This window comes from Globicephala melas, chromosome 5 (assembly GCF_963455315.2).
Source record: "Globicephala melas chromosome 5, mGloMel1.2, whole genome shotgun sequence".
NCBI lineage: Eukaryota > Metazoa > Chordata > Mammalia > Artiodactyla > Delphinidae > Globicephala > Globicephala melas.
In genome coordinates this window covers 18,506,145-18,520,669 of record NC_083318.1, presented here as the reverse complement: position 1 = coordinate 18,520,669, position 14,525 = coordinate 18,506,145, and the positions used below count along the sequence as shown (strand labels likewise).

Genomic DNA, 14,525 nt, shown 5'->3' with positions numbered 1-14,525 from the left:
CTTCAGGGCAATGGACCAACTCCTCAGTATAGACTACTAGTCCATGCAGTGGCATTGGTGTTTTGGCCTGTTCCATGTCCAGTGAACATTCAGTTTTCTGGTAAGAGCATCTTAATTTCTCTTGAGGAACACACCTTCTTCAGCTCCTGGTCCAGCTGACACTGTTTGCTACTATTCCCTGATCCCTAACTAAAGAGATCATTTTTTATGATATGGACTTCCTTTTATTTTGGTGATTTCCATGTGTGTTCCATGTGAGTTTAATATCTTATATTAGGTTCTTTTAAATGACTGTTTTTAAAGATTTTTAAAAAGACTGATTAAAAACCAAACACACTCAAATGTATTAAATACCAAATTTTATCATATTGCCAGGTTTATTTAGTTTTATATATATCTGAGAAAAACATCCTCCTAGCCATTTATAGGCATATCATTGTATTTTGTTTTAAATGCTATTAATTAGGAAGGATATAGTTATGTACTAATCTTGAAAATTTTATCTATATGTGTGCTTATTAAATTAGCTTAACTAAATATTCTGCTATAGTACTCAAGGTATAACTCAAATATGCTCCAAGGTATGGAATAGCTGTTTCTCATGGAGCATGTTCTCCAACAGAGCATGCTGTTCTCATTGTATAATAGTTGCATAGTAACAACTGAATGGGTATCATGCAGCATCATAACAATAACATAGTGTAATTTTAGTTCTTATAAGTTGCTTCCCTGACTTGTGTATCTATGATAGTTATAAATACAGCTTTTATCCATTTTATATATATATATATATACACACACACACACTGTCCCTCTATGTATGTATGTATGCATGCGTATGCCTGTATGTATGTGTATGCATGTATGTGTGTATTGTGTGTATGTATATATGCCACTCTTAAAAGGCATAAAAATAAACTCTACTGATTGAATTAAACCACTATCCAGTAACCTCATTGCCAGATCTACTGACCATTTCTTTTTAATTCTTTCTACTTTCTGATCTATTAATTTTTAATAGTTGTTGACTACCTTCCTTAAAAATTTCTTCCCAGAATGTTTATTTTCATGAGAGATATGCTAAAGTATTTAGAAGTGTCATACCTGCAGCCTACTTTAAAGGTTCAACAGAAAATTTAAAAATTGATAGTGTCTGGCCTTACATTTAGGTCTTTAATCCATTTTGAGTTTATTTTTGTGTATGGTGTTAGGGAGTGTTCTAATTTCATTCTTTTACATGTAGCTGTCCAGTTTTCCCAGCACCACTTATTGAAGAGGCTGTCTTTTCTCCATTGTATATTCTTGCCTCCTTTATCAAAAATAAGGTGACCATATGTGCATGGGTTTATCTCTGGGCTTTCTGTCCTGTTCTATTGATCTATATTTCTGTTTTTGTGCCAGTACCATACTATCTTGATTACTGTAGCTTTGTAGTGTAGTCTCAAGTCTGGGTGCCTGATTCTTCCAGCTCCGTTTTTCTTTCTCAAGATTGCTTTGGCTATTCGGGGTCTTTTGTGTTTCCATACAAATTGTGAAATTTTTTGTTCTAGTTCTGTGAAAAATGCCATTGGTAGTTTGATAGGGATTGCATTGAATCTGTAGATTGCTTTGGGTAGTATAGTCATTTTCACAATGTTGATTCTTCCAATACAAGAACATGGTATATCTCTCCATCTGTTTGTATTATCTTTAATTTCTTTCATCAGTGTCTTATAGTTTTCTGCATACAGGTCTTTTGTCTCCTTAGGTAGGTTTATTCCTAGGTATCCAAAAATGGGCAGAAGACCTAAATAGACATTTTTCCAAAGAAGATATACAGGTTGCCAACAAACACATGAAAGGATGCTCAACATCACTAATCATTAGAGAAATGCAAATCAAAACTACAATGAGATATCACCTCACACCAGTCAGAATGGCCATCATCAAAAAATCTACAAACAGGGCTTCCCTGGTGGCGCAGTGGTTGAGAGTCCGCCTGCCGATGCAGGGGACACAGGTTCACCCCTGGTCCTGGAAGATCCCACATGCCGCGTAGCGGCTGGACCCGTGAGCTATGGCCGCTGAGCCTGCGCATCCGGAGCCTGTGCTCTGCAACGGGAGAGGCCACAACAGTGAGAGGCCTGCGTACCGCAAAAGAAAAAAAAAATGCTGGAGAGGGTGTGGAGAAAAGGGAACCCCCTTTTTTTGGGCCTCTCACTGGCCTCTATCTGACATTGTCCCTATTTTCACATTTCTGGATCTCATCCATGCTTCAAGAGTTGGCTTTCAGATTTGCCTTCCAGCTGGGAATAATCTTTTCTTCCTGGGAAGTCCCAAAGTCTTTTTCTGTTTCTTTGTTATTGTGGTTAGTATGCTTTCCATTGTACTATAGTTATTTATGTGCATGTTACTGGTAGTTGTTAAGTTCTTTAAAGTCTGGATTTATGTCTTATCTATTTCCTGTGTACACTATATGGTACGTAGTTCTCAATGAATATTTATTAAGTAAATATCTAAAGAGCTATCTTGTTTGGGGGGCCTTTTGGGGGGAACAAAATTTTGAGGATTGTTTATTAATATACCAAAGGCAGAAAAGATTACATGTTCCATAAGGACCTACAGAAGATATTTAAAAGTAATTTTGCTAAAAAAGAAATACATGAACTTAGATATATAGATGAGACCTTGGATCACTGATTCAAACCATTTTCAAACAGATGAAAGCTAGTTTTTACAGCCACATAGAATAGAATATAGACTTATCAGAATGTTCAATCGTTGAACCAGTTACTTATACAAGTCTTGGCAAACAGAAACATTTTGTTTTTCTTTAGTATTTCTATAATACACAGCTCACATTTTATAAACTCCTAATTTACTTCTTGATGCTGTTGAAATTATTTTTAGGAAATTATTGATTCTTAAATAGTTCTGTTTTCCTTCTTGCATATATATTTTTTTAAATTTTTATTATTTGTTTGTTTGTTTTGCAGGTATCCTGGTCAGATATAGGAGGACTGGGAAATATCAAACTGAAGCTGAAACAGGCTGTGGAATGGCCCTTGAAACATCCAGAGTCTTTCACCCAAATGGGTATTCAGCCACCTAAAGGAGTTCTTTTGTATGGGCCTCCTGGATGCTCTAAAACAATGATTGCAAAGGCTTTGGCCAATGAGAGTGGGCTGAATTTCCTAGCTGTAAAGGTAGGGTGTTAAATTTTTTAACTGCTACTCTGTCTTCTAGGCACCCCCATCCAATCCTCTGATTCCTACCCTTAGGAGAGCATAAAAGGCCATCTTAAGGAGTAGTTGATTTTTATTTGAGATTGATGGCAATATAATATAGGGAGATGGGAGATAAATTAGTGCCTATAATCAGCAAATCATGGTTTAGTTTCTTGATTCTCAATATTTCTTACACACATGTGTAATAGAAACCAGTTTTCTTTAGTTTCTACATTTTTAAATTGTACTAATCACTTTTGTTTAACCAAGACTTCATTATAAATTTGATTGAATTTAATAAATTTAATATTTACAAACATAATATTTTAAAAGAAATCAAATACCTTATATGGTACAAATCATTTTATTTTTAATATTCATTATTTATTTGGCTGCGTCGGGTCTCAGTTGCAACACACGGGCTCTTTGTTGCAGTACGTGGACTTCTCTAGTTGTGGCACACGGGCTCCAGAGCGCATGGGCTCAGTAGTTGTGGCATGCGGGCTCTCTAGTTGCGGCACATGGGCTGTAGAGAGCACGGGCTTAGTAGCCCTGCGGCATGTGGGATCTTAGTTTCCCAACTAGGGATCAAACCTGTGTCCCCTGCATTGGAAGGCGGATTCTTAACCACTGGACCACCTGGGAAGTCCCCGAAAATAAATTTTTTAAAAACACTTTCCCAGTCAGAAGATATATATACATTATTTATATTCTGAAACACACACATGCATATTTTATTTGTTTACTGCCCTGCCCTATTACTTGGGATAGATTATCTTACCTGATATGTAGTTTTGCATTTACTATAGGACTAGATATTAATTTTGTTATTAACTTCTGTGTAACATGATAATATATCCATTTACTAAATATATATATATATTTTAGTATATATGTATATGTATATATAAAACCTTAAATCCATTTCTGTAGACTTTATCGCAAAAATACATATTTAAATATGTTAACTATCAAAGTCATTTCAGAAAAGGTACATGATAATTTATTTTGACGTTGTCAGGGAATTTTTTTTGTAATAAAGTATGTTTTTTTAATCTTAAAACATTGAAATCATTGGCAGGTTGAATGTATAAAACCTATTTCAGAGTGTCAGTCTTTTACTTTACTGTTGACCCTTGAACAACGTGGGTTTGAACTGTGTGGTTCCACTTATACGTGGATTTTTTTTCTATAGTAAAACTATAGTATTACATTATCCGAGGTGGGTTGAATCCGCGGATATGGGGAGACTGTGTAAATGGAGGGCCGACTATAAGTTACACTAAGTTATACTTAGATCTTTGACTGCATGGAGGGTCAGAGCTCCTCACCCCCGCATTTTTCAAGGATTAGCTATACTTAAATTTTTTGTGGAATGATATTTAGATGTATTTAGGCTATTTGCTTTTTAAGAATCAGTATCTTCACAATCACTAGTGTTTGCCTGTTTTTTATTATCTTGTAGAAGACATTGGATAGGGATTTGGGGAGGGGACCATTGTCACTATGATTAGTTACGCTGAATCATTACCATAGTTTTAAAGGTTGCAGTTTTAAATGTTGGAGTAATGAGTGATTTTGAAATTTCCAGAGACATCTTGATTTCTCTTTGGTCCTTGTCCTCTTGTCTTGTGGTAGTGGAAATGGTCATTTTACTGGCATTTCCTACTCTTTTTTTTCTGTCATCTCCATTTTTCTGTGCCTGCCTTCCACAGTGTATATTCATAATTGAATTTTTCCTGTCTACTGGAAATCTAAAACTTATTTAATGAGGATTTAGCTCACAGTTATTTACACTTGAATGTCAAGGAAGAAAGAGCACATATATTTCCTTACAAATTAGTATCTCACTCCTTTGTGATCCAAGATAACAGTTCCAGGTGCTTACCAGGACTGCTTTCTGGCCTATCCTAGGATTACTTAGAAATATATTTATTACTGCTTTTGCATATGAAACCTTTCATAACTTTACAGTTTCACTTTTGTCTTTTTTCATGATGAGAAAATGAGGAAGACTCTTTTTTCATGTAAAATAACCAGCTATGTGTTAATTTATATGCACCTTTCATTAACTATTTAATTCTTTTATGTCACACACAAAAGATAAATGATATTAAGAAATTTTCTTAATAAATTGAGTTTGTACTTGCTTAGGGATTATTACATATCCTACTTACTACTAATTTTTATTTAATGTGGACTTTTATTCATTATACAATTTAGTGTACTTTGACAGTATTATTCAATTTTTGAATCTGGATGGAGGATATATTAAGTGAACAATGGGTGTTCACTTACTATTCTTTCAACTTTTCCTATGTGTTTATAAATTACAAAAGAAAAAGTTGGGAACACAAAAAATATTTGCTTTTTTATGCATTTCCATTGGTCCTTTCATCTTGGTCTGATTAATGCTTATGAGAAGAGTTAAAATAGCTATATCATACCATATATGTATGAGGATATCAAGTCAAAGAAGTTAGGAATTCATATTGTATTCTTTCAAGTTTTGTTTTCCTACAAAGAAAAAGTTATCTTTTGTTTCCAACATAGATAATTGTTTTCTGTGGGATTTAAGTGTTATAATTAAATTTGAACTTTTTGAAATAACAAATCTCACACATTTTGAAAGTGATCAGAAAAAAATAGGTAGACTCTGGTTTTGAGAAACACAAGTGTTCTGCATGTATTGAAAGAATAAACTCCCTAACACTTTTTGCAATGGTGATTACCTTTAATTCCAAAGATAAAGAATTTTAAAAGTTTAAACATTTCTTTCTCTGAGTTTATGAAAGAACCCTTTATCTTCCCCTGGGCATCTTTTCTAAACAGTGATTACAAGATTTATATTTTACTCAGAGTTAAGACTTCACCTTGGCTTGTGTGGGCTCTTAATAGCCTTTGGCATCTGTGTGTGTTTTTGTGCAGACTGTAGCACTTGACATACGCTTAAGTTTAGTTTGTCATCTGGGTCAATTACGTCAAAATATTTTCCAGTTGAAATTTCCTCTCTGCTTCTCGCTTGCTTTTTGTCTGGAGTGCTACAATAGATTAATTACCCTTGAATGGCTGGGCTGCTTTACTTTATGAAGAACTGTTACTGATTCTGGAAGAAGAGTGATTAGGCCTCTGACAGGGATTTTCAGCAAGTCCTTTATTAGCTGTATTGGTGAGTACAAGAATGTAATAAACTTAGTATATCCTTAACTTTTGGGGGAAACTTTTTCTGACACTTGTCCCAGAGAGGAATTGTGCAAAATACATCCCATTTTCAGGAAAAACCTGTATTTTACTGAAAGCAGTGCACAATTCAAAGTAATTACTATTGTTCGTTTAACTAGATTCCCTACTATTCTGTTACCAAAAGTACAAGATAATTTGAACTTTGTAGGTTCCAAGTTCATCTTTAAACTTTAAAAAAAAATTAGGCTAATCTATAAATCATAGAGCTTTCATTTTGCAGATATTGCATGGAAAACTGCATAGATACCTCTTTTACATACTGAATGCTTTAAGATTAGTTTCTAGGATTACAAATAAGGATAGTGATGTTTTAAGAAGGTGAAGTGACTTTTCCAAGTCAAAGTGGTGGTAATGGAACTGAAATTTGATCTCAGGACTTTCTGACTCCAGAGTCTAAGCACTAAACCCCTCTGTATTATACAGCCTTCCATTTTCCTTTTTTTTTTTTTTAAATAAAACTAGTGCCCAGTGCTTTTTTTCATTAATTACACCAAATTACTTGAGAAGGTAGTTCAGGCAGTTTCTATGGGGCAGGTTCAGAGATGTGGAAAGATGTTTCTGGGACCTAGTTTAAAAAATAATTTTGTTTCTCTCAGACAAAGAAAACTGAGGGAAATAGCATGGCTTTGGAGTGGAAGTTGATTGAGTTAATAAGAAAGGGTAAACTCTGCCAAAGAAACGAACCTGATGAACTAAATGGAAGTGTAGGGAAAAAGACTAGTGGTTGAATAATGTGAAGCTTGAAATTTACCTATTAGTATATAATTTGTGCCTTGAGATTGAGTGTATTACATTGAAAAGAGCATTAAGCTAGGATTCAGATAGCTTTGGTTTGATTTCTAACACTAGCACTTTTTAGCTCTGTAACCTTAAATGCGTTCTCTAAGACTTAGTTTTTTCGTCTCTATAGGCCTTTTGAGAGGATTATATTTAAAACATAAGTGAAGAAGTTTTAGAGGGCATAACTACTTAACTCTTAAGTGTGGGCTGCATATAGTTATGACTTCCTTACAAGAGGGTTCCTTATGGAAAGGAGGGAGGGGCAGAGTTACTTGGTAGTGGAGAAACCTACCTCAGCCAGGTTATCATGGTTAACACCAATTGGTCATGTTGTTAGTATGTACCCGTGCATGATGCGATGAGAATGGTCCTTTCTTCCCAAGGTCTTCCTCCCAACCACTCATAATCCATGTCTACCTGTGAGAAAAACATCAGGCAAACCCAAATTGAAGGACGTTCTGTAAAGTACCTAACCAGTACTCCTGAAACTGTCAAGGTCATCAAAAATAAGGAAAGTCTCAGAAACTGTCACAGCCAAGAGGAGCCCAAGGAGAGGACAGCTAAATATACTGTTGTGGTTTCCTGGATGAGATCCTAAAAGGACATTAGGTAGAAACTAAGAAAACCTGAATAAACTGTGGACTTCAGTTAATAATAATGTATCAATATTGGTTCATTGTGACAAATGTATCACACTATATTAATATATGATAAGAATAGGGGAAACTGAGCGTGTGTTGGGGTAGGGATGAGTATATGGGAACTCTTGGTACTGTATGCTCAGTTCTTCTGTAAACCTTAAACTTTACCAAAACAAAAAAGTCTGTTAATTAAATAAGAGTTCTAAGGTCAGTATCAGGGCATACATATTATGTCTGGATTCAGTGAATGTAACTGAAGTTGAAAAGGCCAGCTCAGGACGTCCCTGGCAGTCCAGTGGTTAAGACTCCATCTTCCACTGCAGGGGGCACAGGTTCATCCCTGGTTGGGGAAGTTCTGCATGCCACGCAGTGTGGCCAAAAAAAAAAAGGCCAGCTCAAGTGTTCTGTACTGCGCTGTACATGATGAGTGGAATGCAGGGAAGGAGCAGAATCACAGGGAGATTGTCGATTCCTTGGGTGAGGGCTTTGGAGGAGACCTTTCCTATTCATCATCCCTCTGTTCATGTTCCACAAGATAGTGGAAAGTGACTGAGAAGAGCCCTGAGAGGAAGTTGGCTAGAGAAAGTGGGTTTGAGGCTTCCCTGAGCTTGCTTGTTTTACTGCAGTTCTCAGTTGAAGCCTATAAAGGTGTGTTGGTTCTGGCCCCAGGCCCCAACATTATGAAGAATACTTTCTTTTAGAGTTTTAGTTATTTTTTCTTTCACCTGGGTACAGCTTCTAATTTAGAGTCTCACTAGGAACTATGTCCAGTTTCATGCCTTTTGTGGACCCTAACTCTTTATTCTCCTTCCACAAGTTTATTGCTATTTGGGCTCATCTGGAGTCTGAAACCTTTTGAGTTTCTGTTTAATTTCCATTAGGGTTTTTTTTTTTTTTTCCAACTTAAAAAAATCTTGATGTCTCCAAATAGTGTTGTCTGATGTGCCCCATACTCTTAAGTTGACAGTTATTAGCATCCATGTTAAATAAAGACATATAGTTAGTTTTATCAATGTTTGAATGGCTATTAGGGAATAACTAATAATTATGTATTTTTCTTAGGACAAATAGAATAGTTACTGTGCCGTGGTCAGTATCACAAAGTTATGTAGAAGTTAGATTTAATTTACTTAAATTTTGTGCACCATATAAGCTGACATGTTAAATTTGAGACATCATATATTAAAACTGTATATGTTAATAGATTGTTTTTTGAGTTGGGCTTGTATCAGATTAATGTCTTGACATGAAAGTATTCTATAACACGTGGCTAAAAGTAAAAAATGACAATATATATAACAAATAATAACAAAACCTTTAGTATTTGGAATCTAAGAAGACCTAGAGAAATTTAGAAGGAAAAGAATGCTTTTACACTTCCAAGAAGTTTACTTAATAATAGAGCATTTTGTTGTTGTGTCAGTTCAATTTTTCTTTGTGGATTTCAGCTGAGAGAGATTAGTTATTTTTTCCTTCTTTTAAATCTCTTTTGAATGAAATTTAATTGGGGTTGAAATAAATATTACAGTTTCATGTCTATAACACTAAAAATATTTGTAAATGTTTTAGTATTGCAACAATAACTCAAATATATATTAAGCACCTTCTGTATGTCTGGCACTGTACATGGTAAACAAAGTGCATTAGATGGTCTCCTTGGTATCTACCAACTCATGATTCAGTAAGAAAGACATTTGACTAAGCAAGTGTTATAATGAAATGGATAGCATTTAGAATCTTGATGATTAATTGTATGTGAGAAATGAGAAAGAAGGCAAAGGTGATTAAAATTTTTACTTTTAATGACTGGCAGATGGAAATACCCCAACTCTAGGAAGAGTTAGCATGTGAGGAGGAAAAGTAGGTTGGAGGTGGGAGAGCAGGTACCAGATTGGGATTTAGATACGTGGAGTTTGAAATGCCTTTAGAGCAATATGGCAGAAATGTCCAAAAGGGTGTTGAATACGAGTTTGTAGCTCAAGAGAAAGGTTATTTCTAGAGATTAAAACATGGAAGTTGAGACCTCATGTTTAAGATTGTGCACAGTAGTCATGAGAGTGGTCACTAATATAAGGGATTTTTCTGGGGGGGTGTGCACAGCGCACTTTATAGCTAGCTTAACTGTAGTCAGCTTGGTGCCCACAGTGTAAGTTCTGAAGAAATGTGTCATTTTCTTTTCTTGAATAAATGAATTGTGGGGAAGGTTTGTATTATACTTTTTGAGAAAACAGCTTGAATTCTATTTCCTTCTCTGCCAGACCCTCTCACTTTTTAGGGGTTTTTACTTGCCCACGGCATTTCTTGCCTAGTACTTAATGCCTGTTTTCAAACTCTTTGAAGTGCTTTCCCAAAATGGCCTTCTCTGTGTGCTGATGCTGTACTTTTTATTAATTTTCAAGATCCTTTACTCACATTGCATATATATAGTTCTATCTCATGTGAATTTGGGTTTTTATGAGCTTATTCCATAACATTTAACCATAGTTAACGCCTGGGTTAACTTGCCTTCCCTAGACATTCGGGAACTTATACAACCTTGATTTGAATTGTAATAGCCAAAAACAACAGGCAGGTGTCAGACACATTTAAAAAGCCCTTGAGAAGACTGGAAAAAACCCAGTAGTGATTAAAGGGGCAAAATTGCAAGAGCATGAGGTATAAATATTGTACTTAAATTTGTGACTGATATGGTGTAAAATACTGAAACACAGTAAAAAAATAAGTCAGGTTTAGTTTTCACTAGATTTAACAGAACAGTTGGACAGATTTTTACATGTTTTTATGTTATTTTTTGTTGTTTTATAAACTTGAACACTTGAAATCTTGGTCATGGAAAAATTAAAAATAACACTACCCCAAAACAAGCCAATTTATGGTACTTAACTTACTTTTGGTGGTTTCCTTGGTCACGCTTATCAATGAAGCACTTACCTAGGCAGGCAAAATGTGGCAGGACTAACATAACATAGTTATTTTGGTAAGTAAAATTAGAAGAGAAATAACCTTATCAGGTTTCATCAACCTTATCCATTCTAGGGATTCATTATTATTTTTTAAAAGAGTTAAATAACTTAAGAGCAAATGTGGGATTCATAGACCATACTATATGTACCTAACCCTTATAATTAGATATTAATGGTCTCTTGTCTATAATGGTTATCAATAAAAATCCTTATTTTCAAATTAACCCATGCTAACAGCCATTTATTGACAGTTAGAATTTGCCCTTGCCACTTGATCTCTTCCCACAAATACCTTTGAATTTGAATTGCTGGTACCATGTACAATCTTAAGTGGACATTTCCTTTTTTTTTTGGAACTTGGAAAACAGAGGACATCATAGTTTTTAGAAAAAGTAGTCTGGGAACTCAAATCCTGTATTCTTGTCATCATTTCTGTCATTTAACTTTTCTGGGACTTCTGGCATTTCACTTAACTTCTTTGGGCTTTGTTTTCCTCAGGTTTTAAGTGAGACAGGTTAGAGTAAATGATTCTCCTAAAGGCCTTCCACGAATAACATTCTATGAATAGCTCACATAACGCTTATATTCTAATCTGTTGTTTATCTTTTTTGCCTGTTGATGGCTAATCTACTCACCTCAGAGGAGTGTTGTAAGCAGTAAGGGGATAATACATATCAAGCGTTTAGCAAGATTTCATAAAATTAGCTGATGCTAGTTGCTGTTTTCCTCTGTTTTTAAGAATTGGATTATATTTGACCTCAAATAGAACAAAAAAGTATAGCAGCACAGCTTATGATCCCGTAAGTTTTCTGTTAGTGTTAGAATAAGATGTAGTATATATCTTTGAAAGTGATTTTAATCTTTTGCAACTTGTACCAGAATACAGTGATTTTGGGCAATTTGAACTTCAAACTCAAAATAACCTTTCTTGGGGATGATATTGCCTAGACTTCATATGGAATTCTGGATTTATGTAACATATCAGTTCAGCTACTGGGGTTGCATTTTTAAGCCAGTCATCCAGGTAGGATTCCTCAGCACGCAGTTCTGTACAAAATCACATGTTCTCTAGAGGCCTTACAGTACTTTTCATTACTGCTATGACTTGTTAGTAATACTTGACTTGAATTATTCTAACCCAGATTTTCTTCACAGCTTTAACTTCTTAGGTTAGATTTTCAAATCTGTTTGATATATTTTTTTATTTTGTTTTGTTTTTGGAGAAAAAGCACTGTTTGTTATCCGCAGGTTTTTCTATACGTAGCCCACCTCTACGTAGTAGTGGAATGGCCCTTCATTGTTTAAGGCTGTAGGCCATATTTTCCCATTTTCAACACAATATTGTCGGTTTGCCTATACGTCAGATTTTTAAAACATGTTAATCTTTCTGTTGTCTTTAGCAGCGTATTGTGTTCTTAGATCATGAAATGATCATAACCTTGTACTTTCCAACATCGATATTCAAGTCATCTTTTTTAGAGTCAGCTCTATGGAGAACAGTAATCATTTTTCCGGATTCTATAACCGCTTTCCTTCAGTTAAGCCAGATAGTTAGAAGGCAGTATATATGTATTAAGTATATTGCCTGCTTAAGGAAATGTCTTCCCTGGCTTACTATTTTTATGTTACACCATTGAATTTTTTTTTTTTTTTTTTTTTTTTTTTTTTTTTGCGTTATGCGGCCCTCTCACTGCTGTGGCCTCTCCCGTTGCGGAGCACAGGCTCCGGATGCGCAGGCTCAGCGGCCATGGCTCACAGGCCCAGCTGCTCCGCAGCATGTGGGATCTTCCCGGACCGGGGCGCGAACCCGTGTCCCCTGCATCGGCAGGCGGACTCCCAACCACTGTGCCACCAGGGAACCGTACACCATTGACTTTTATGGAGAGTTGCTAGAACAGTAACAGTAATACAGAGTTTGCATGATAATAAAGTAACAGTGACACCAGCAGTTTCCTTTCTGATTTTTATTAGGTCACACTTGCCTAAGTAGTCACCCTAAACTGAATGAAATTCTGCATAAAATTTTCTTATCCCTTCCTCACTCCCCCCCCAAAACCCTCCCCAACAAAAATCCATTCTCCTGATTATCTAAAGCTTCTTTTATTGAATGGGCCCGAATTGTTTTGTTGTTTACTTTCTTAACTCTTTGTTCATAGTCCCTTTTGGGTAAAAGTATAATTTATATTATATATTATAAATGGGCAGACCTTGTTTTGCCCTGTAGTGCAGGGCTCTAAAAATGGTCATGCAAGATGAAACCATGCAAAATGATCTTAATAACCAATGGGGAAAATTACAACTGTTCCATGACCTTTGAAAATTTGGCAAAACTTTAGGAGCTCTCTACTCTTGGTTGTAAGTGTACAAGGCAGTGGATTTTGGCTGTATAATAACTTTCTTGCTGGTCTTCTTGCTGGCAAACTGTCTCTGTAGTCCAGCCCTTCATATTTTATAAGGACACTACAATTTATTTACCCATTTTTATGTTAATGAATTTTTAGATTTAATTAATGTTTAGATCCCAGGTTTAATTTTTTTGTTGCTGTAAAGAATGCTTCAGTAATATTCTTGTACATATCTCCTTGTGTGTATGTATAAGAGTTTCTCTAGGGTATACATACCTAGAAACAGAAGTTTGTCATTGAGCATGAACAACTTAAACATTACTAGCTATTTTAAAATTACTTTTATTTTTAACGATCATTGATTTTTTTCATTAATATTTTGATCAATTCTCTCAATGTTCTTTTTTGTTTCTTTGTTTGTTTTTTTGCGGTACGCGGGCCTCTCACTGTTGTGGCCTCTCCAGTTGCTGAGCACAGGCTCCGGACGCGCAGGCTCAGCGGCCATGGCTCACGGGCCCAGCCGCTCTGCGGCATGTGGGATCTTCCAGGACGGGGGCATGAACCCGTGTCCCCTGCATCGGCAGGCGGACTCTCAACCACTGCGCCACCAGGGAAGCCCTCTCTCAATGTTTTGAAGTCCAGGTTTTTCACTCAGCAATTGTGTCATTGATATTTTTGGTGACTTTTGATCTCATTGGCAGAAATGGACTATTTCAAATTGTATGAGATTAATCTAGATCAGCAGTCAGCAAACTGCAGTTTTGGGGCCAAATCCAGCTTACAGTTTATTTTAATTTAGCCCTCTGGTTAAGAATGAACTTTACATTTCCAATGGGATGTTTAAAAGAAGAAGAATATGTGACACAGGATGTATGAGTCCCAGAGTGCCTGAAATATTTACTCTCTGGCCCTTTACATTTTATCTTCCTCAATCCCACAATACTTGGGAAAATGCCTCCCGGTTTATTTATCTTACTGATAGTTGTGAGTATAAATTTTGTGTTTTTGTTGTATAGTCTAACCTGTGTCTAAAACCAAACTTGTAAAATTGGTTTGGTATTAAGCTGTTGCTATTTCTTTATCCTTTAAAAAGTGAGAATGTTGTGTCTCAGTATTACTAATGTTTCATTGTTTGTCTTTATTCAAGTTAAAGCTATTTGGGATTGTATTATTTAAGAAATTAAGATAATTAAATCATTGGTGATGAGGTCACTCTGTAGTTATCTTTGGGAAGTTAGCTTCAAAACAATTCTGTTGTGTAAATATGATTGCTTGGAGACAGTTTAAGTATCGATGTACAAACAGTTGACATATTAATTGTAAATAATATTTAGTCATCAAAAGCAC

At 35.5% G+C, this 14,525-nt stretch overlaps 1 protein-coding gene across 2 annotated transcripts in view; it reads left to right on the top strand.

Annotated features, from left to right (window-relative positions):
* Positions 1 to 14,525, top strand: part of AFG2A (AFG2 AAA ATPase homolog A) — a 348,748-nt gene that overhangs the window by 77,680 nt on the left and 256,543 nt on the right. For both annotated transcript variants that reach the window (XM_030863906.3, XM_030863905.2), the window contains exon 11: positions 2,976 to 3,185. In XM_030863906.3, the coding sequence (XP_030719766.1) occupies positions 2,976 to 3,185 (210 nt within the window). The remainder of the gene's footprint in view (positions 1 to 2,975; positions 3,186 to 14,525) is intronic.